A 21,862-nucleotide genomic window follows, 5' to 3' on the forward strand; every position below is an offset into this window, starting at 1 on the left:
AAGTTAGATTTGAGACTACAATAGGGTGTCTAAAGTGTGGCTCAGGAGCAGTGTTCCCTCTAGGCTGAGTGAGTGTGAGCGAGCTCACAGATTTTTAGCCTCCAGCTCACACTTTTTTCTTAGCTCAGGAAGGAGGACCCCAGAGCACACTAATTTATGCAGGAGCTCACAACTTTAATGCCAGTAGCTCACAACAGGCCAATCTCATCCAACAACCTATTTCCCACAGTGCTCAGTTAGATGTTTCCAGAAGGGCCTCTAGGAAGACCCAGAGGCCAATTTGAGAGCCAGTTTGGTGTAGTAGTTAAGTGTGCGGACTCTTGTCCGGGAGAACCGGGTTTGATTCCCCACTCCTCCATAGCACCTGCTGGAATGACCTTGGCAGAGCTCTGGCAGAGGTTGTCCTTGAAAGGGCAGCTGCTGTGAGAGCCCTCTCCAGCCCCACCCATCTCACAGGGTGTCTGTTGTGGGGGAGGAAGATATAGGAGATTGTGAGCCTCTCTGAGACTCTGAGATTTGGAGTGGAGGGCGGGTTATAAATCCAATATCATCATCTTCTTCAATGGCAGTAGCTCACAAAGTAGAATTTTTGCTCCCAACACTCTGCAGCTTAGGACAGACTCAGAGCCACGTGTGGCTCTTTCGCACATATTGCAAAATATGTTTGCCGTGCTCACGTTGGTTCTCCACCAGGCCCTGATCATTGCGATTCCCTGTCTGTTGTCCTTCTTCCAGACAAAGTGCAGCGCCAGCCTCTTCCGCGAAGGCCACCACTTGGCAAGCAACAGGTTTGGGACCGCTGGATTGCATGCCAAAGGCGCAGTGAAGAACATGAAGGAGGAGAAGCCGGGTCGGGAGAACGTCGTGAGAAAGGTCAGGCTGGTGGCAAAGAGTGGGGGAATAATCGCTCGGGGACGGGGTGCAGGGAGCGACGACAGTCTTGCGCTCGTGATCTTCCTGGTCATCTCCACATGTAGGAGAGACCACCCCACCCCAGACAGCGACCAAACCGGATGGGGGAAAAACCCAGCGACACTTTCCAGCGGTCAACAGGTGTGGGTGTCGCCAGGCCCTGTTTCTCGGGCTGCGGTGGTTCCCCACTCGCCAGGGACTGGTTGTCAGCTCGGCCTTAACGCGCCCCTGTCCCTGCAGGGGCGGCAAGGCAGGAGAGGTCTGAAGGGCTGGTTTTCTCTCTCTCCTTAGGAAAAAGAGAGTCTTTGCAATTGAAGAACAAAAGCCCTGCCCAAGGGAAGGACTCTGGTCACTGGGGTCTGGGCTTTTATCGCCTTTGGCCATCTTCCCTAGCCAGCAGGAGGAGCAGGAAAGATTAGCTACTTTTGGAAGAACGTAAGAAAAGCCCTGCTGGATCAGGTTAATCTCGTCCAACCAGGGCTTTTTTGGGAGCAGGAACTTCTTTGCACGTTAGGCCACGCCGGGGATCATTTTGTAGAAAAACAGGTGGTGGAGCTCGTCCAGGGATTGCTATGCAGCTGCACCTACTAGTCAATGGACAAGGAGGTGGAACTCTCAGAAGGAGGAGGTGGAGCTCTCAGAAAGGTTCAGGAGCTGTGCTCTTGTGAGCTCCTGCTGAATCTGAGGCCTGGGCCACACACCTCTGATGTAGCCAGTCCTCCTGGAGCTTACAGTACTAAGGGTCTTGTAAGCTCTTGGAGGATTGGCTACATCAGGGAGGTGTGGCCTAATATGAAAAGGAGTTCCTGCTAGAAAGAAAAGCCTTTGTCCTACAACCTATTTCCCGTAGTGCTCAGCTGGATGTTTCCAGAAGGGCCTCTAGGAAGGCCTCGAGGCCAAAGTCTCTCCCATTCTTTGTCCCCAGAAGCTGATATTCTGTGATATTTCCCTGAATGTGAGTCGCTTGGATACTTCTCTTCCAGGCAGGACAAAAACCTAGCCCCTTAACCCTGCCCTGTCTCTTGGGTGTGCTGAATCTCGGAGCAATATCACACTCAAGGCTCTGCCGATTGGCAGGGGCCAGTATGTTAAATGCTTAAAATCGGTGGGGCCTTATCTGGGCGCAGCTCAGCGCCCCGCTTGCCTAGCTCCAGGCGGCACAAAGAGCAAGCAGCGGAAAGCAATCCGATTTGGGGGTCTCGATCCCGGACCCTGGCGACGATGTCGTCGTGGTCCCAGCAGAGCGGAACTCTTTTGTGTTTGGCCCCTTTCAGCTGTCCAACATTGTGAAAGTGCAAGGGTCTGAGATCGCGGTCGAAGCCGCCACGTCGCTGTGTCTGAACGTGGAAGGGCAGGTAAATATGCTGCCGAAACAACTTGGAGCTTAATCAAAGGTTTCCGACCCTCAAGCCCGTGGGGTCTCATGAAAGTTGGGCGTGAAAAACAATGCCTCTGAGCATGTGCAGGATCCATCAGTCCTGCAGGTTCATTTTTTTTCCTGTGGCAAAAAGGTCATGAGGGGGAGAGGGAGGGTGTCCTCCTCCTTGTTTCCCCTAAATGAACCCGGGCCCCAGCATCCTCGCACACAGCAGCAGAGGCTCAAAGGCCAAAGCTGCTGAAACATATCCTCTTATTTGTCTGCTGCAGCATTACGTGGATTCCGGGACATTCCTGGTGCTGGAGTTTGCTCTGCACAAAGCCTTGGTGCCTAAGCGTTTGCCAGAGGAACTTTCCTGCCGGTGAGCCGGGGCGGGGGTGGCTTCAGGGGGCGGGAGAGTCAAGGAACACGGCATAGGATGCAGATTTTGTTCAGTGTGAGCAGGAGTGACTCAAGTTTAGATCAGACAGGGCCTTGTCAGTGGTGACCTCAAGCTTGCAGAACGCTGTTCCTCCCGAGGCTCACCTGGCACACGCGCTAGTCTCTTTTAGGCAGAAGGCCCAAATGTTCCAGATCACCTTAGATATTCATGAAGAGGCGGATCTCCTAACAGCCTTTTAAACTGTGGCCTTTGAGCCCGAAAACATTTAAATTTGCTTTAAGCTGTTCATCTTTCAGCAACTACAGTACCTTTTGGCGGGATCAATAGGGCCACTCCTTGGCAGCTGCACGCTGCTTCCTATTGGCCTGTTGCTGCCACCTTCCTAAGCTCTCTGATAGGTGGAATGGCCATAGAGGATTCCCAGGGCCCTCCCACTGGTACCTCCAAGCCCTCCAGACTGCTCCCAGCAGAACCAATAGCTTGATCTACATTATTCTCACCTCCATCCATACAGCCTGAACTGCCTTGTTTCAACTTGTCAGGTAACTCGGGCCTTGCAGCATCTGTGTGTGTAAAGAGACGGATTGTATCCTAGGGCTTTCCCACAATCTCCTCTTCCTGGCTTGTGTGCTCGTGTCGCATCCGGGGTGTGTGGGTGTCTCTTCTGCACACGCTATCCGTCCTCTCGATTCGATATTACATTGGTTTGTGTCCGGCATAAAAACCTGCAGTTTACTTAACCCAATGTAATATCAAATCGACCACTAGAGGGAGGGAAACACGTGCAGAACAGGATAAAAAAAGGAATACACTAGCAAGGAAAGCAAGAAAGCAGAAAAGTACTTAGTGGTTTATCTGCATCCTTGGCCAGCCATGTTTCTTTCTTTGGGGAAAGCCCTGAGAATTAAAAAGGACCCGAAAGCCACTGTATGTTTATAGTGTGAACAGGGCTGCAGGCTGTTCTTTGTTAGAGAGGAGAGCAGTTCAGCTCCCTGTTCATTTAGAAGGTTTTTTTTTTCTTTGTCTTCCACCTGCAGGGTGAAGGAGATGATCCCGCCACGCCCTCAGCTGCCTCGAAAGACCACTGGAGCAAAGAAGGTAAGGAGCAGGACAGATGATGAAATGTGAAACCCAACCATGGTCAGTTTCTGTACCAAGCCGATTGTGACAGCATAGGAGAGGCGAAAAATGTGCAATTTCTCCTTTGGTGTACATAAGAACATAAGAGAAACCATGTTGGATCAGGCCAATGGCTCATCCAGTCCAACACTCTGTGTCACACAGTGGCCAAAAAGCCCAGGTGCCATCAGAAGGTCCATCAGTGGGGCCAGGACACCAGAAGCCCTCCCATTGTGCCCCCCCCAGCACCCAGTATACAGAGCATCACTGCCCCAGACAGAGAGTTCCATCAATACCCTGTGGCTAATAGCCACTGATGAACCTCTGCTCCTCGTGCTCATCCAATCCCTTCTTGAATCTGTCTATGCTTGCAGCTGCCACCACCTCCTGGGCAGTGAATTCCACGTGTGAAGAAGGATTTCCTTTTATCCATTCTAACTCAACTGCCCAGCAATGTCATTGAATGTCCACGAGTTCCCATGTTGTGAGAAAGGGAGAAAAGTCCTTTCTCTGCCTTCTCTATCCCATGCATAGTCTTGTAAACCTCTCTCATGTCACCCCCTCAGATGACATTTCTCCAAGCTGAAGAGCCACAAGCATTTTAACCTTTCTTCATAGGGAAAGTGTTCCAATCCTTTAATCATTCTAACATTTTGTAACATTTTAATCCTTCTAACATTGGTGTAACATTTTGGTGGGTTAGCGTGAATCTCCTAGGTTTGCGGTTCAACAGGGGAGGTCCTGCAAAGGATGTTATGTCAAGTCCCGTCCCTGCCTCACGGGCATCTTTGAACTGCCTCCACCTCTTTAGCTTCTTCAGGGTAGTTGCCGAAATGACAAACATGTGTATCACTCAGGGACAGTTCATTCCCGCAGCAGGTCCAGACAAATTGCTTTGGACGCACTGAGATCTTCCTGTTTCTATTAAGGCCGTGGAAGATTACCACTCCCAGGTAATCAGCATTGCTGAGACCATCCTGGAGGAGTACCACGAGCACTTTGGGAGGCAGCTGTCCGAAGGCCTCGTGGTCGACAACGAGAACCTGGAGGACCAGAAATGCCAGCTCAACTACGAGCTCAACAGCTCCGGGAAATATTTCGCTTTCAAGGAGCAACTCAAGGTATTGGCATGAAGCCCCCTGGGTAGTCACCTGGGTCCCAGTTCTCCGGTCCATGGGTGAAACCCACAGTGGCATTTTAGAACATAAGGACAGAAGAGAAGCCATGTTGGTTGAGGCCTGTGGCCTGTCCGGTTCAACACTCTGTGCCACACTGTGGCCAAAACCCAAGGGCCATCAGGAGGTCCACCAGTGGGGCCGGAACTCTAGAAACCCTCCCACTTTTGCCCCCCAAGCACCAAGAAGACAGAACATCACTGCCCCAGACATAAGAACAGAAGAGAAGCCATGTTGGTTGAGGCCAATGGCCCATTCAGTCCAACACTCTGTGCCACACTGTGGCCAAAACCCAAGGGCCATCAGGAGGTCCACCAGTGGGGCCGGAACTCTAGAAACCCTCCCACTTTTGCCCCCCAAGCACCAAGAAGACAGAACATCACTGCCCCAGACATAAGAACAGAAGAGAAGCCATGTTGGTTGAGGCCAATGGCCCATTCAGTCCAACACTCTGTGCCACACTGTGGCCAAAACCCAAGGGCCATCAGGAGGTCCACCAGTGGGGCCGGAACTCTAGAAACCCTCCCACTTTTGCCCCCCAAGCACCAAGAAGACAGAACATCACTGCCCCAGACATAAGAACAGAAGAGAAGCCATGTTGGTTGAGGCCAATGGCCCATTCAGTCCAACACTCTGTGCCACACTGTGGCCAAAACCCAAGGGCCATCAGGAGGTCCACCAGCAGGGCCAGAGCTCCAGAAACCCTCCCACTGTTGCCTCCCCCAAGCACTAAGAATACACAGCATCACTGTCCCAGACACATGAGATTATAAGAGAAGCCATATTGGATCCGGCTAGTGGCCCGTCCAGTCCAACACTCTCTGTTCTACAGTGGCCAAAACCCAGAGGCCATCAGGAGGTCCACAAGCAGGGTCAGAACCCCAGAAGCCCTCCCACTGTTGCCCCCCAAGGACCCAGAACATCACTGCCCCAGACAGAGAATTCAATCTCTAGTTTGTGGCTAACAGCCACTGATGGACCTCTCCTCTAGACGTTTATCCAGTCCCCTCTTGAATCTGTCTATGCTTGCAGCCACCTCCACTTCCTGCGGCAGCGAATTCCACGTGTTAATGACTCTTTGGGTGAAGAAAGTGGTTTTTTTAAAGCCTCTCTTTACCAAATTTAAACAGAAAGATTCGGGAACAGTAGCCAACGAATCTTCAGTCCTCCAACTGATAGGTGGCTTTAATTGCGTAAAACGTGTGTTTTGCCAGAAGGCAAAAGCTTGGCGCTGCCTGTCGGCTGGAGGATGAGCAGCCACAGAAAACTTGCCTCCCCCCAAGTATCCAGAAGAACCTTTTGTCAGCTGCCATTGTCTTCGGAAGCAGCCAGCCTCTGCTGCCATTCCGGCTAGAACATTGGCAAGCCGTCCGGGCGAGCGGCCGTAAAACGTGATACTGGACCGGGTGAGCTGTCGCCAGCCCGATCCTCCGTCGCCGCTCTCGCCCTCCTTGCAGCACGCCGTGGTGAAGATCGTGAGAGAGAAGTACTTAAAGACGACCGCCTTCGAGAACCTGGACCAGCTGCAGGCCTTCCTGAGCGAGCTGTACGTGTACCTGGTCGACCAGATGCACGTGGCACTGAATCAGGTGCGTCACGGCGGGGAGAGCGGCCCTCCCATCTCACGGCTATCCCGTGTTGGGGGGTGGTTGGGATAAAAACCTGGATGAGAGAATTGACCGTGGTACCATTATGCTCCTATGCAGGGCTCTTTTTTTGTTGTAGAAAAAGCCCAGCAGGAACTCGTTTGCATGTTAGGCCACACCCCCAATGCTGTGTTTTGCGCAACAGGGACTCGTTTGCATATTAAGCCACACCTTCTGATACCGAGCCAGTCGGAACGGTATTCCTGCCCCCCCCAAAAAGCCCTGCTCCTGCAATTGGGGGGGACACAGGGGTGTTAGAACGCAGGTGGTTTGTGTATTGGCTATTTATTTACTTAAAACGTTTGCTGGCTTTGTGTCTGCTTGACAGGAACTCAAGGCGGCTTACAGTGGAAATAATAATAATTTTAAAAACCTCACAATACGATGCTTCAAAACCCCTGGTTAAAGTCAGTAATTTAAAAAGGCCGTAGGCAGAAGAACGAATCAGGCGCTGGTCATGAATAAAACTGTTCTCAGCTGCCTCCCAATAAACGAGAGTGAGGGTGCTGGGTGCCCCTCCCTGGGGAGTCTGTTCCGCGATCGTGGGGCTGCCACTGAAAAGGCCCTCTTGTCTACCCAACCATCGAGCTTCTTTGGTCGATGTGACAGCCGTAAGGACATAAGAGGAGCCATGTTGAGATCAGGGCAATGGCCCGTCCAGTCCAACGTTCAGTGTCACACAGTGTCCAAAACCCAGGGGCCATCAGGAGGTTCACCAGAGGGGCCAGACTTCCCAAAGCCCTCTCAGTGTTGCCCTCCCCCACTCCAGCACCAAGAATAGAGAGCATCCCTGCCCCAGACAGAGAGTTCCTTCTATACCTTGTGACTAATAGCCACTGATGGACCTCTGCTGCAGATGTTGATCCAATCCCCTCATGGAGCAGAATAAGGCTTCTTTCATAAGAACATAAGAGAAGCCATTTTGGATCAGGCCAGTGGTCCATCCAGTCCACACTCTGTGTCACACAGTGGCCAAAAAACCCAAGTGCCATCAGGAGGTCCACAAGTGGGGTTAGAAGCCCTCCCATTGTGTCCCCCCCCCCCCGCCAAGCACCAAGAATACAGAGCATCACTGCCACAGACAGAGAGTTCCAACAATACCCTGTGGCTAATAGCCACTGATGGACCTCTGCTCCAGATGTTGTTCCAATCCCCTCTTGAAGCTGGCTATGCTTATAGCCGCTGCCACCTCCTGTGGCAGTGAATTCCATGTGTTCATCACCCTCTGTGTGAAGAAGTACCACTCGCCCAGGTGCTTTCGATGATTCCAGGCAGGAACGTATGGGAGAGAATGGCCCTTCAGACACCGCAGTCCCAACCTGTGCTGGGCTTCCGAGGGGTGGGGCGGTGCGACTGCAAATCTGTGTTTCGTACCATCAGGAATGGCAGGTGCAGGAATGGCCAGTTTGGTGTAGTGGTTAAGTGTGTGGACTCTTATCTGGGAGAACCGGGTTTGATTCCCCACGCCTCCACTTGCACCTGCTGGAATGGCCTTGGGTCAGCCATAGCTCTGGCAGAAGTTGTCCTTGAAAGGGCAGCTGCTGGGAGAGCCCTCTCCAGCCCCACCCACCTCACAGGGTGTCTGTTGTGGGGGAGGAAGGTAAAGGAGATTGTGAGCCGCTCTGAGACTCTTCGGAGTGGAGGGCGGGATATAAATCCAATATCATCTTCTTCTTCATCTTCTTCTTGCGGCACCAACTGAATATTTATTTTTTTAGCATTAACTCCGCTAGATTTGAGCCCAGCAGCACCCTTAGAGACCAATGAAATTTTCGAGCTAAGAGTCTTTTCCTCCAATTTTTACGAGCTTGGACTTCTCGAAAGCTCATGCCCCTAAAAAATCTTTCTGGCCTCTTAAAATGCTACAGGGTTTGAATCCCGCTGTTCTACCACACGCCAGCACAGCTGCGTTTTCAGTCTGTCTTTAGTGTGAGCTGTGACTCTCGCCTTGACCTTTTGTACCGTGTGTTTCTTGGGCAGGTCTTGACCCAGCAGCGCCCCAGCCCACCTCCTCCCACCTACAACACCTCCGAGCACCTCCGGCTGTTTGCTCGCGAAGCCCAGACCAACGGGGACTACACCTTGGCCTCGACTTACTACCAGGAGGTGAAAGAACGGGGGGGGGGGTGTTTCTTCTTCCTTTCCCTCCCTACTCTGCTAACAGAGCCGCCTGCGGGAACCAAGAGGCAGGCTAGCCCCATCTCCTCGGATCTCGGAAGCGAAGCAGAGTCGGCCCTTGCTAGTCTTTGGAAGGGCGACCTCCAAGGAATACCGGGGTTGCGACACAGAGGCAGGCAATGGCCAATCACATCTGAAACGTCTCTTGCCTTAAAAACAAGTGTAGCTTGCCACCTAGTGGTGCATAACACTAAAAGATTTAGAACAGGGGTGTCAAACATGTGGTCCGAATCAGGCCCCCTGAGGGCTCCTATCAGGCCCCCCAGCAACTGACTGTCGTCTGCTTCCTTCTCCCTCTCTCTTGCTTCCTTCTGCAGCTCAGCTTGTTTTGCCAGGCTGGCTCAATTCCACAGGAGCTACAGAACGAAACCTTGATTTTCTCCATTGGCTGAGGCACCTCCCTTAGGGAGGAAGGGGGGAAGAGCTTGCTTTGCCAGGCTCTCTCAATCACACAGCAGAGCTATTTAGCCAAGCCTCTCTTCCATCTATCAGCTAAGGCTCCTCTCCCTCCTGCTTTCCTGGGGAAGGAAGGAAAGAACCAGAGCTTCCTTTGCCCAGTTCCCTGAATCCCATGGGAGAAATACAAAGAAAGCACCTTTAAGATCAATGAGTACTAATGTTTTAAGCATGTTTTAAGTTTCTTTTTTAAAAATCTTTAACTGTGTTTGTCTGTGTCCTTTATAAAGTTTATATCTCTGCTACCTGATCTTAAATAGATGACATGGCCCGGCCCGACAACGTCTCATTTGTGTCTGATCCGGCCCTCAAAACAAATGAGTTTGACACCTCTGAGCTAGAACTTCCACCTGCCAGACAACGTTAGGATCTCCTGGCTATACTAGACACCAGGGGTGGAATTCTAGCAGGAGCTCCTTTGCATATAAGGCCACAAACCCCTGACGTAGACAGTCCTCCAAGAGCTTGCAAAAAAGAGCCTTGTAAGCTCTTGGAGGATTGGCTACATCAGGGGTGTGTGGCCTCATATGCAAAGGAGCTCCTGCTAGAATCCCAGTCCTGCTATACACACTGATACACGATGATATTATTATTGTTATTGTTATTATTAAAAAGAGACTGGATGCGAAGGGGTATTTGAACTGGTACGCCTCATTGAAATGCCCTGATTACATGAAGCTGCCTTGTATCGAACCAGTCCCGGTGTCTCTCTGTATCCAGAGACTGGCCCGTAACCGGCAGGATATCCAGAGCTGGCTCGACTATGGAGCTTTCTGCCTGCTGACGGAGGACAACCTCAAAGCCCAGGAGTGCTTCCGGGAAGCCGTGGCCCTGAATCATAACCACTTGCCCAGGTATTGAGGAGTCCTCCAGGAGAAGGGCTCATGTGGCAAAAGAGTTGGTGTGGTGGGGTGATTCACCCCTTCATATGAGGCTTATGGGCAAAATTCTGTGGCTGCGGATTGTTTGCACCTAGAATCGTAGAATTGGAGGAGACCTCTGGGGCGGGGGCGGCCAAGCTTGCTTAACGTTAAGAGCCGCATCGAATAAACGTCAGATGTTTGAGAGCCACGAGCGTCAGACGCTTGAGAGCGGCGAGACAGGAAGGAGGGTCAACAGATTGGGAAGGGAGAGGTGGAAAGAAAGCAACTTTAAAATAGCTCTCCAAGCTGCTGCATGGCTTGGCTTGGCGAAGTGATTTAAAGAGACAAATGCCTTCTCCAAGTTGGCCAATGGGGTGGCAGGGGCTTCGAGAGCCACACAATACGTGTGCAAGAGCCACAGTTTGGCCACGCCTGCTCCAGGGTCACCATCCAACCCCATGCACAATGCAGAAAATTCACTGTTCCTCCTGCTCACACCCCTAGTGACCATGCCTAGAAGATGGTTAAAAAACCTCCAGGGTCCCTGGCCAAACTTGCCTGGAAACAAATTGCTTCTTGACCCCAAAGCGGCGATCTGAGCATGTTCGAAAGGGCCACGAGAACGAAGCCCTGATGCGGCCCTTCCTGCCCTCCCTGTCACGATGTGCCCGAGTTCACAGGATCAGCAGTGCTGTCAGGTGGCCATCTAGCCGTTGCTTAGAAACCTCCAAAGGAGAGCCCACCCCCTCCCAAGGAGGAAGCCTGTTGCACTGAGGAGCTGCTCCACTTGTCATGTTTTAGTCCTCTTCTTCTCCGCTTCAGGACAGATTTGCATAATGTGAACAGGGGCCTTTGGCAGGCCAGGTGGAGGCCAGAACTTCAGAATTAACGTTCCACCTCCGGTTGGTTATTTCTGAGACATACATTCTGCCTTTCCACCATTTTGGCTGTGAACACAGTTTCGTGGGGTAGGCTCAAAGCGTGCCAATAAAGCCAAACGAGCAACTTAACAGACTAAACAAGGCCACTTTTTATTTTGAAAGAAGCTCAAAACGAAGAGGAATCAGACCATCAAACCCAAAATCACCGTAATGTGCTGCTTTGGTTTCACCTCCCCAGCCTGCTGATGTGCGGCATCATGGCAGTGATGATGCAAAATTACGAAGAAGCGGAAGTCTTCTTTGAGGATGCCACCTGCCTGGAGCCCGACAGTGTCGTGGCTTGGACAATTTTAGGTACGGGGTCCATTAAGGTTTGTTCAGGTGGGCTTGTTAATGGGGAGGCCCTTTTTGGAAGCTTTCGCACCTGAGGACACCACCTTGCGCCACAAAGGGTGGTGGACTCCTCCAGTCGGGGGAACTGGGTTTGATTTCCCCACTCCTTCGCATACAGCTAGGTGGGCGACCTTGGGTCAGTCACAGTTCTCTCAGAGCTCTCTCAGCCCCCACCTAACTTACAGGATTTCTATTGTGGGGAGAGGAAGGGAAAGGAAATTGTAAGACGTGTTGAGGCTCTGAGTGAAGGGCAGGGTATAAATCCAACTCCTCCTCCTCTTCTTCTTTTCCTCCTCCTTCTCCTCCATTTTCTCCTTCTTCTTATTCCTTTCCTCCTTCTTCTCCTCCTCCTTTACATACAGCTAGCTGGGTGACCTTGGGTCTGTCATAGTTCTCTCCTTATCCTCCTCCTCTTTCTTCTCCTTCTTCTTATTCTCCTCCTTCTCCTTCTTCATCTCCTCCTCTTCCTCCTCCTCCTCTCTTCTTCTTTCTTCTCTGGAGCGGTACAATATGTCCAGATCTCCCCTGCTTAGTTTTAGGACACATCAATCACGCCGATGGCTGACCAGCCAGTCAAAAGTCACGTAGTAGTTCCATGGGCTTGTTGGTGTCCTGTGCCATGCTCATGTGCCAGAGGTATTTCCACCTGTGCTGCACATGTGGCTACAGCCCTAGACATGGGTTTTTTTAAAAGAAAAGCTCTCCTCCACAGGCCTGTTCTACGACATCCAGGAGAACGACATCCGCGTGGAGATGGCGTTCCGGAAAGCCACCAAACTCCTGAAGGCTCGACTGGCCAAGGAGAAGCCCTCATTAGAAGGCGCCGAAGGTGGAGGACGGCAACCCCCCTCCCCCGCCACCTTCCCCCCAATGCAGTCTGCCGCCTTTTCCAAGGAAGAGCTGGGTAAGCCGAGAGCGCAACAAGCAGGAAGTCGGAAAAACAGCAGCCATGTCACCAGAAAAAAAATCCTCCCGTTTTTCGCAAAGCTCTTGAAGTCCGCAGCAAGCAGAACACATTAGCCTAAGAAGGCCAGTGTCATTTTGCCAACTCCCAGTTTTGAAATTCCCTGAGAGTTGGGGAGAGAGCCCTGAGGGAGGGGCTTCAGGGGGATAGAACGTCTTGGAGTTCCAACCTCCAAAGCAGCCTTTTTCCGCAGGGGGACCGATCTCCGCAGTCCAGAGATGAGTTGGGTTGGGAAATTCCTGGGGGGGTGTAGGGGAGGAGCCTCAGGAGGGTGGAGTTTAGAGAGGGACAGGCCTCAGCAGGGAAGGATCCTATGGAGAACTCCATGGTCCCAAGCTGCCATTTTCTCCTGTGGAACTGACCTCTGTACTCTGGCAATGAACTGTCATTCTGGGAAATCTCCAGCCACCACCTGGAGGTTGGCTACCAAAGGACCAGCCCCAGGAGCTTACAGTAGGTCACCTGTCCACATCAGAGGTCTTGCAGGCTTCCGCCCAATACCTGTGCAGATACCATTTCTTTAAAAAAGAACCACCCATTTACATAAGGCGAGGGGAAAATCTACAAGCAGCATTATGAACATATATGAAGCTGCCTTATACTGAATCAGACCTTTGGTCCATCAAAGTCGGTATTGTCTACTCAGACTGGCAGCGTCTCTCCAGGGTCTCAAGCTGAACCCTTTTTAGTTGGCGATGCCAGGGATTGAACCTGGGACCATCTTCTTGCCAAGCAGATGCCCTACCACTGAGCCACCGTCCCTGCCCCTTTAGTCCTAATGATGGTGACTCCTGCTTTCCTGTGGTCGGGCCAGCAAGTAAAATCCTTGGACTGATTCCCCACTAGCCTTACGCCACTCTCACACTCCTCTGCGGGGCTTCCGTCAGATTTCACACTGTCTGTCTCGGGGCTGCAACTTGCTCTGCCTTTTCTGCGCAGCAAACAAGAGCCTCTAAAAACCGGTTTCTGTTTGCCGTGCGAAAGAGGCAAAGCGAGTTGCAGCCCCGAGGGCAGCTTATCTGAAATCCGACGGAAGTGGAAACGGAAGAGGAGCGCGAGAGCGGCGTTAGGCTAGTGGGGAATCGGCCTTCGTCTTCATTTGGTTTAATCAAAATTGACTTCAGATGGCGTGAAGGGCGAGGTGGTGTGATCTTAGCACGACTCCCCGGCTGCAAAAGATGCGGCCTATGCGTGTGTTTGAAATAGCCCTTTCCCCGCAGAGCTGACGCTCACCCCCGGTTGTTTTTGGATTCAGTTTCCGAAGAGGCTCCGGATGTCCCCTCGAGATTCCGATCGGACTCCGCGGAGCCGGCCGTCACCATCCGCCTGCCGGAAGAGAAGGAGCCCACGCCCAAGCCGTCCAGGCGGCTTTCCATCTCTGCCACCAGCAAGATCAAGGTGCCTTCTGTGAAAGGTGCGGAAGGGAGAGACGGCGAGTTTGTGCGCGTTGGCAGGGAGGGGGAAGAGCTCCCAGCACCCTCGTAAATGGAGAAATGGGGGGAGGGCTAAGCTGATGTGTTCTGGTGGACGTAACGTGGGTCTGGGCCGTGTGGGGCAGTCTGTCGTGGCTCTCGCCCATGTGTTCCCGGGGGCCCACTCTCCCAGGGCACCCGAGGTAAGGCTAATTTCTGGCACGCGCAACCCCCCTGCATTGATAACGTCACCGATCACACGGGGGACACCCAATTCGGCACCTCCAGAAGGCCGGCGCCCTAGGCGATCACCTAGTTTGCCTAGCGGCGAGGTCAGCCCCGCACTCCCCTCTTGGATGACCTCCACCGGCAACTGGATCGAGGAGGCGTGGCGGTGCTGATGCTGTTAGACCTGTCGGCAGCGTTCGACACGGTCGACCACCGGCTACTGACCCGCCGCCTCGCCGACATAGGGGTCAGGGGGCTGGCCTTACAATGGCTCTCCTCCTTCCTCAAAGGTCGGGGACAAAGGGTGGCAATCGGGGGTGAGCTTTCCCGGAGGCGCACACTAGATTGTGGGGTGCCTCAGGGAGCAGTTCTCTCCCCGATGTTATTTAACATCTACATGCGCCCCCTTGCCCAGATTGCCCGGAGTTTTGGACTGGGCTGTCATCAATATGCGGATGACACCCAGCTCTATCTGCTAATGGATGGCCGGCCTGACTGCGTTCCAGTGAACTTAGACCGGGCACTGCAGGCCGTGGCAACTTGGCTTAGGCTGAGTGGGTTGAAGCTGAACCCGACGAAGACAGAGGTCCTTTGCGTGGGGCGCGGCGCTCTGGGAGGGGAAATACCTCTCCCGGTTTTTGACGGTGCGCCGTTGAAGGCGGCGGGCCGGGTCAAGAGCCTGGGAGTCCTACTGGAGCCTTCACTATCAATGGAGGCCCAGGTAGCGGCCACTGCCAAGTCGGCATTCTTCCACCTGAAGCGGGCAAGGCAGCTGGCTCCTTTCCTGGAGCGCCGGGACCTGGCAACAGTGATCCATGCGACGGTCACCTCAAGACTAGACTACTGCAATGCCCTCTACATGGGGCTGCCTTTGTGTCGAACCCGGAAGCTGCAGCTAGTGCAGAACGCAGCGGCCAGGCTGTTATTGGGACTCCCGAAATGGGAGCATATACAGCCGGGGCTGCGTGAACTGCACTGGCTGCCAGTTACATACCGGGTCCGATACAAAGTGCTGGTTATTACCTTTAAAGCCCTATATGGCCGAGGACCTGCCTACCTGAGGGACCGTCTCTCCCCATATGAGCCCCAAAGAGCACTGAGGTCGGCAGGGAAGAACACGCTGACTATCCCTGGGCCAAAGGAGGCGAAATTACAGAGTACACGGGCACGGGCCTTCTCTGTTATAGCCCCGTGCCTTTGGAATCAACTTCCGGAGGAGGTACGGGCCCTGCGGAATTTGGACCAATTCCGCAGGGCCTGTAAGACCATCCTTTTCAAGCAGGCGTTTGTAGAACTTGATAGGATGGCTGTTTAATTACCAACTATTTATCTAGTGACCCCTGCCATAATACAAGTGTACAGATAACATCAGGAAGATCACCGCCGTTTAAACTATGGAATGATCCAGACATTTGGAACTGGTTTTAGATTGTTGTTTTAAATCAATGTATAACTTAAATGTTGTTTTAAATTACCTTATATTGTATATTTTATATTGTATAATTTTATCGAACTCTTGTCAGCCGCCCTGAGCCTGCCTAGGCGGGGAGGGCGGGATATAAATAAAATTTATTATTATTATTATTATTATATTATTGGATTTGGGGGACAAAATCCGGAGGCTCTTGAATGCAAGAGCAGGAAACTCCAGGTGCTTTGGATCACTCCACCCCCGGCTGCCTGGCTTGCCACGTGCCGAGCTGCCTCCATGGCACCTCTCATGCCCTCTCAGCTTTCCAAGGGTCGCTCCTTTGAGACCTCTTGCTCCAGCCACACAAGGGCTTTCAGCGGCGACTAGTCATGACGGGTGTCGTCTCCCTCTGGTAACATAGGCAGGGTGCTGCTTTAAACCAGTAGCAAGGGAGCGTGGACACAAGGACAGAAGAGAAGCCATGTTGGATCGGGCCAATGGTCCATCCAGTCCAACACTCTGTGTCACACAGTGGCCCAAAAAACCTAGGTGCCATTAGGAGGTCCACCAGTGGGGCCAGGACACTAGAAGCCATCACACTGTGCCCTCCCCCTCAAGCACCAAGAATACAGAGCATCACTGCCTCAGTCATAAGAACAGAAGAGAAGCCATGTTGGATCAGGCTAATGGTCCATCCAGTCCAACACTCTGTGTCACACAGTGGCCCAAAAAAACCCAGGTGCCATCAGGAGGTCCACCAGTGGGGCCAGGACACTAGAAGCCATCCCACTGTGCCCTCCCTCCAAGCACCAAGAATGCAGAGCATCACTGCCTCAGTCATAAGAACAGAAGAGAAGCCATGTTGGATCAGGCCAGTGGTCCATCCAGTCCAACACTCTGTGTCACACATTGGCCCAAAAAAACCCAGGTGCCATCAGGAGGTCCACCAGTGGGGCCAGGACACTAGAAGCCATCCCACTGTGCCCTCCCCCCAAGAGAATACAGAGCATCACTGCCTCAGTCATAAGAACAGAAGAGAAGCCATGTTGGATCAGGCCAGTGGTCCATCCAGTCCAACACTCTGTGTCACACAATGGCCCAAAAAACCCAAGTGCCATCAGGAGGTCCAGCAGTGGGGCCAGGACACTAGAAGCCCTCCCAACTGTCCCTCCCCCAGCACCAAGAATACAGAGCATCACTGCCTCAGTCATAAGAACAGAAGAGAAGCCATGTTGGATCAGGCCAATGGTCCATCCAGTCCAACAGTGTGTCACACAGTGGCCCAAAAAAACCCAGGTGCCATCAGGAGGTCCAATGCCACCCCCGAGTCAGAAACAACTGGTGCTTGCACAGCGGACTACCTTTACCTTTTATGGAAGAAGAAGATATTGGATTTATATCCCGCCCTCCACTCCGAAGAGTCTCAGAGCGGCTCACAATCTCCTTTCCCTCCCCCCCCCCCGTCAACAGACACCCTGTGAGGTAGATGAAGATATTGGATTTATATCCCGCCCTCCACTCCAAAGAGTCTCAGAGCGGCTCACAATCTCCTTTCCCTTCCTCCCCCACAACAGACACCCTGTGAGGAGGGTGGGGCTGAGCTCTCACGGCAGCTGCCCTTTCAAGGACAGAGTCTCAGAGCGGCCTTCAATCTCCTTTACCTTCCTCCCCCACAACAGACACCCTGTGAGGAGGGTCGGGCTGAGAGAGCTCTCACAGCAGCTGCCCTTTCAAGGACAGAGTCTCAGAGTGGCCTACAATCTCCTTTACCTTCCTCCCCCACAACAGACACCCTGTGAGATGGGTGGGGCTGGAGAGGGCTCTCACAGCAGCTGCCCTTTCAAGGACAACCTCTGCCAGAGCTATGGCTGACCCAAGGCCATTCCAGCAGGTGCAAGTGGAGGAGTGGGGAATCAAACCCGGTTCTCCCAGATAAGAGTCCGCACACTTAACCACTACACCAAACCGGCTCTATTTTATGGAGAATACTGTAGTCCAAATTAACTTGATCTTGGTCACCAGCAACTCATCCTTACTCTTCAAGGTCTTCTCTAGCTCCTGCACGGTGTGCCTTTCTCAGTCTCCTTTTGATTTCCTGGTTGCCATCTCTCGTTCGTTTGACAATGGAAAGCCCTGAGCAACAGAGAAATGATTGCACTTTGTCGGCTTTTGTTTCAGAACCCGTCAAGATGCCGGAGGCCGGCCCGCCCCCTCCAGTCCCAGCCGTTATCTCCATCTTCAGGGAGACGATCCGCTTCTTGATGGATGTCAATGCCCTCCATGTGAGCGGGGGATCTACCCTGGGAGGGGGGCGGCTGTGGGACGCGGGCAGCCTGTGCCAAATAACAGGGCCACAAGTTCAAATCCGTGGATTTGAACAGATTTGTTGACTGACCATGGCGAGGAGTGACGGGTCTCACTGCCGGGCTACAAAGCAAAGTTTTGTGTTTATGTTTTGCTAATGTTTTGTTTGGGATGTGCTTTTTAAAGAGGAGGTTCAAAAGGAAACCGCAGCACTCGGTTTGCAAGATTTCCTCAATTAAATGGTACGCTTGGCTTACGCTTCCTGTAGCATCTCAAAATGTCACCAATAACCAGAGGTGGAATTCCAGCAGGAGCTCCTTTACATATTTGGCCACACACCCCTGATATCGCCAATCATCCAAGCACTTACAAGGCTCGAAGGACTGGCTACATCAGGGGTGTGTGGCCTAATATTCAAAGGAGCTCCTGCTAGAATTCCACCTCTGCCAATAACAGAAGATCAGTGGCATATACATTCATTTCTATTCAGTCAATTACCGGATGAGGCAGGTTATCAATTGATTTATGATTTGGTTTAAATTGTCTAATTAAGGGTCAGAGTGCAGCAGTGGTTAGGACAGGGTGAGAGAGAGACCCAGGTTCCAATTCTGACTTAGCCACAAAGCCTTCTGAGTGACTTTGGCCTCGGGTTCCCAGGTCTGGGTTGGAAAAGACCTGGAGACTTTGGGGGTGGATCTGGGAGAGGGTGGGGTTTGGAGAGGGGGAGGGGCCACAACATGGTACAATGCCCTAGAGCCCGCCCTTTGAAGCCGCCATTTTCTCTAGGGGTAGCCATAAAATACACAGGCTTCGGTGTGAACTATTGTAAAGGGAAAAAATCACTGAAGAATAATTACTGCCTTAGAACAATTGGCATACCATAGACCTTTATTGGCATTAATACAAAAATACAGTATACTTTAAAACCAACAGTGACACTATAGAATATAATAAAACCTTAGAAAAAACCAGCAAAAGTTAAATGACATAAAATAGCAGTAGGCTATGCATGAGTAAAAGCCTCTCTGATTTGGATCGCAACCTGTAAAAAGCAAGCAACGTGAGTAGTGACAAAGTTGTGTTTCCCGTGGAGTAAAAAACGAACCTTGGCATTGTCAGAAAGGCCTTGATGGTCAGAAAGCAGTGCATCTAGATATCTTGCACGTGGACTGCTATAAAAAGGGCAGTCCAAAAGGACACGAGGGACCGTTTCGATGACTCCTTGACTACAAGGGCATCGTCTAAGATTGTGGGGGATTCTGTGGTATCTTCCGAAAAGGATGGCCGATGGTAATGCATTAAATCTAGCCAGCATGAATGCTCTTCTTTGGGGGGGGATCAGTTAAAAAGAGGAAATAGGGAGCTAGAAGCCCAGGAATCTGGAATGAACCCAGATAGCTTGGGGAGCAAGTTTTCCGAGCTGCCTCCGTTAGAACAATTAACACTACCACCATTTACTCAAGGATGAAATACCTCATATATATAGCTCATTCCAACAAGTTAACATCAATGTAGAGTAGCTGCCGTCCTGAATTTCCAGTTCTGGTGCTGTCTCTTTATGAGTCACTTTGCCTGAACTAGCAGTGAGAAAGTTCAGTGTGAGATGCTGTCACTTTCCGGTGTTCTTCGGTGACTAAAAGGAATTAACCGTTTCTGGTGGATTCGGAGTCTCTTTGGAAAAGCGGGTCTCTGTCCCGATTGGGCGTGCCAGCCTGGAGATTTTACGGGTGGTCCATGGGGAGGGCGGGGTTTGCAGAGAGGCGGGACCTCAGCAGGGTGGGACGCCATTGAGTCCGCCCCCCCCAAAGCAGCTGTTTTCTTCAGGGGAACTGTTATTATAAGTTGCCATCCTGGGAGATCTCCAGGCCCCACCTCATAAACAACACGGTATCTTACTTAAATTAGGGTGTTATCATTGTTATTCACGCGCTCATGCTCTCAACAGTACAAAGCTACATTTCCAGAGCCATAATTCATATCTAGAATGCAAAGAAGAAGAAGAAGAAGATATTGGATTTATATCCCGCCCTCCACTCCGAAGAGTCTCAGAGCGGCTCACAATCTCCTTTCCCTTCCTCCCCCACAACAGACACCCTGTGAGGTGGGTGGGGCTGGAGAGGGCTCTCACAGCAGCTGCCCTTTCAAGGACACAGTCTCAGAGCGGCTCACAATCTCCTTTACCTTCCTCCCCCACAACAGACACCCTGTGAGGTGGAAGAAGATATTGGATTTATATCCCACCCTCCACTCCAAAGAGTCTCAGAACGGCTCACAATCTCCTTTACCTTCCTCCCCCACAACAGACACCCTGTGAGGTGGGTGGGGCTGGAGAGGGCTCTCACAGCAGCTGCCCTTTCAAGGACAACTTCTGCCAGAGCTATGGCTGACCCAAGGCCATTCCAGCAGGTGCAAGTGGAGGAGTGGGGAATCAAACTTGGTTCTCCCAGATAAGAGTCCACGCACTTAACCACTACACCAAACTGGCTCTCCAGAAGTCAATGTAGAAGTCTCTAGTCAGTTTCCAAAACTCTGGTCAATTTCCAATAGTGTTCCTCTTAGCTCTTGGCTTGAGATAGGTGATAAATCCTGGTCAATTTCCAGTAGTGTTCCTCTAAGCTCTTGGCTTGAGATGAGTGATGACATGTCTCCCGGGTTTCAACTGGACCTGTTTCAAGAGGCTCTCCCTTCTTCAAATCACCATCGTTAAATTGGAACTGTAAAACAATCACCATGCAACACTAATATATATCATAGAAAGACTCAATTTTGACAACCCGGGAGAGGTGCCATCACATCTAAAGCCAAGAGCTCAGAGGAACACTAGTGGAAATTGACCAGATTTTTGGAAATGTAGCTTTGTATTGTTGAGCGCATGAGTGTGTGAATAACAATTTTAACATGCTGATTTAAATAGGATACAGCGTTGTTCATTTTGTGGTTGCTCAACCTGTACGCTGTTGTTTCGTGTTTTGCTAAGTAACCACCTGGAGATTGGCAACCCTAGTACCAATCCAGAAGGCCTTTAGGGAAGCAGCCGTTCTCAGCTCCAGGGTTCCAAAGGCCACTGTGCTGGGTAGGGGGCATTTGGAGTCAAGGCCTTTGGGAGCTGACGCCGGACCCTAGGGTAGGTCTAGGAGTAGACCGGGAGCAAACAAAACTACTTGGAGGAGGCTAGAGTGAACCTGAGGCACAGTGGCTGCACCAGGAGCGTTGCTCCGCCGCGTCACAGCTGCCAGAACCTGGTTTCTCCCGTCAGTTTGTCCGCAGGGCGTTGGCGCACGAGCTGGTCAGCCCGCAAGGCGGCCCCAGCTGCGAATATTACCTGGCGCTGTCCCAGACCTACCTGCTGAAGCAGGAGTACGACAAGGTGAAGGAGTGCCTCGAACAGGCGATCCAGATCGACTACTTGGCAAGTATCGCTCGTGCTTCTGCAATGTGGCCTCGTCGTTGGGGGACAAGTGGATCTCAGGCCCGGTCCAGTAACAGAGATCACGTCACCGTAATGTCCGGTAGATCCACCTAGCCTTGTCACGGTTAGGTGTGCACCAGTAACCTCTGGATTCCACCAATGCAGCGGCTGCAAGGCTAGCCTGATCCCATCAGATCTTGGAAGCCAGGCAGGGTCAGCCTTGGCTAGTATTTGAAAGGGAGGCCTCCAAGGAATGCCAGGGGCATGACGCAGGGACAGGTAGTGGCAAAGCCACCTCCGAAACGTGTCTTGCCTTAAAAAGAAGCCTAGCTCGCCACCTAGTGGTGCATAACGCTAGAAGAACTAGAACTTCTGGCTGCCAGACAATCTCAGGATCTCTTGGGTGCGCTCCACACAGTGATACGATAATTAATGAAACGCTACTGCCACGCACAGGTTTGCCTTGAAGGTCTCTCTGGAAACCTCACCAGAACTTGACAGTTTTGAAAGTTTCTTAAGAGCCTGTATTTTCAAACACTTTCTTCTTAAAAAAAACAACAACAACAAACGTGTGGTAGTTGGCATGAAGGCTTTTTAAGTGGGGAGGTGGTGCAGGCATTTGGGGAAGACGCAAAATAGGCAGCCTGTGATATTGGGCCAGTTTGCCCAATATCCTTCTATCTAGAGCAGCCGCAGCTAACTCCCCCCACTGTGTCCCAAACAAAGCCCTCATTCCCCCGTGGAAAAGTTC

The 21,862-nt window shown here is 51.8% G+C and overlaps 1 protein-coding gene across 1 annotated transcript in view; it reads left to right on the forward strand.

Annotated features, from left to right (window-relative positions):
- CFAP70 (cilia and flagella associated protein 70) overlaps window positions 1-21,862 on the forward strand; it is a 44,814-nt gene that overhangs the window by 10,576 nt on the left and 12,376 nt on the right. Inside the window, exons 10-22 of the mRNA XM_060261018.1 lie at window positions 736-873; window positions 2,187-2,267; window positions 2,560-2,651; window positions 3,710-3,770; window positions 4,721-4,912; window positions 6,424-6,555; window positions 8,593-8,718; window positions 9,967-10,100; window positions 11,229-11,344; window positions 12,096-12,287; window positions 13,603-13,761; window positions 17,577-17,680; window positions 20,959-21,111. Coding sequence (XP_060117001.1) covers window positions 736-873; window positions 2,187-2,267; window positions 2,560-2,651; window positions 3,710-3,770; window positions 4,721-4,912; window positions 6,424-6,555; window positions 8,593-8,718; window positions 9,967-10,100; window positions 11,229-11,344; window positions 12,096-12,287; window positions 13,603-13,761; window positions 17,577-17,680; window positions 20,959-21,111 — 1,680 coding nt within the window. The remainder of the gene's footprint in view (window positions 1-735; window positions 874-2,186; window positions 2,268-2,559; window positions 2,652-3,709; window positions 3,771-4,720; window positions 4,913-6,423; window positions 6,556-8,592; window positions 8,719-9,966; window positions 10,101-11,228; window positions 11,345-12,095; window positions 12,288-13,602; window positions 13,762-17,576; window positions 17,681-20,958; window positions 21,112-21,862) is intronic.

Source organism: Heteronotia binoei, chromosome 20 (genome assembly GCF_032191835.1).
Source record: "Heteronotia binoei isolate CCM8104 ecotype False Entrance Well chromosome 20, APGP_CSIRO_Hbin_v1, whole genome shotgun sequence".
NCBI lineage: Eukaryota > Metazoa > Chordata > Lepidosauria > Squamata > Gekkonidae > Heteronotia > Heteronotia binoei.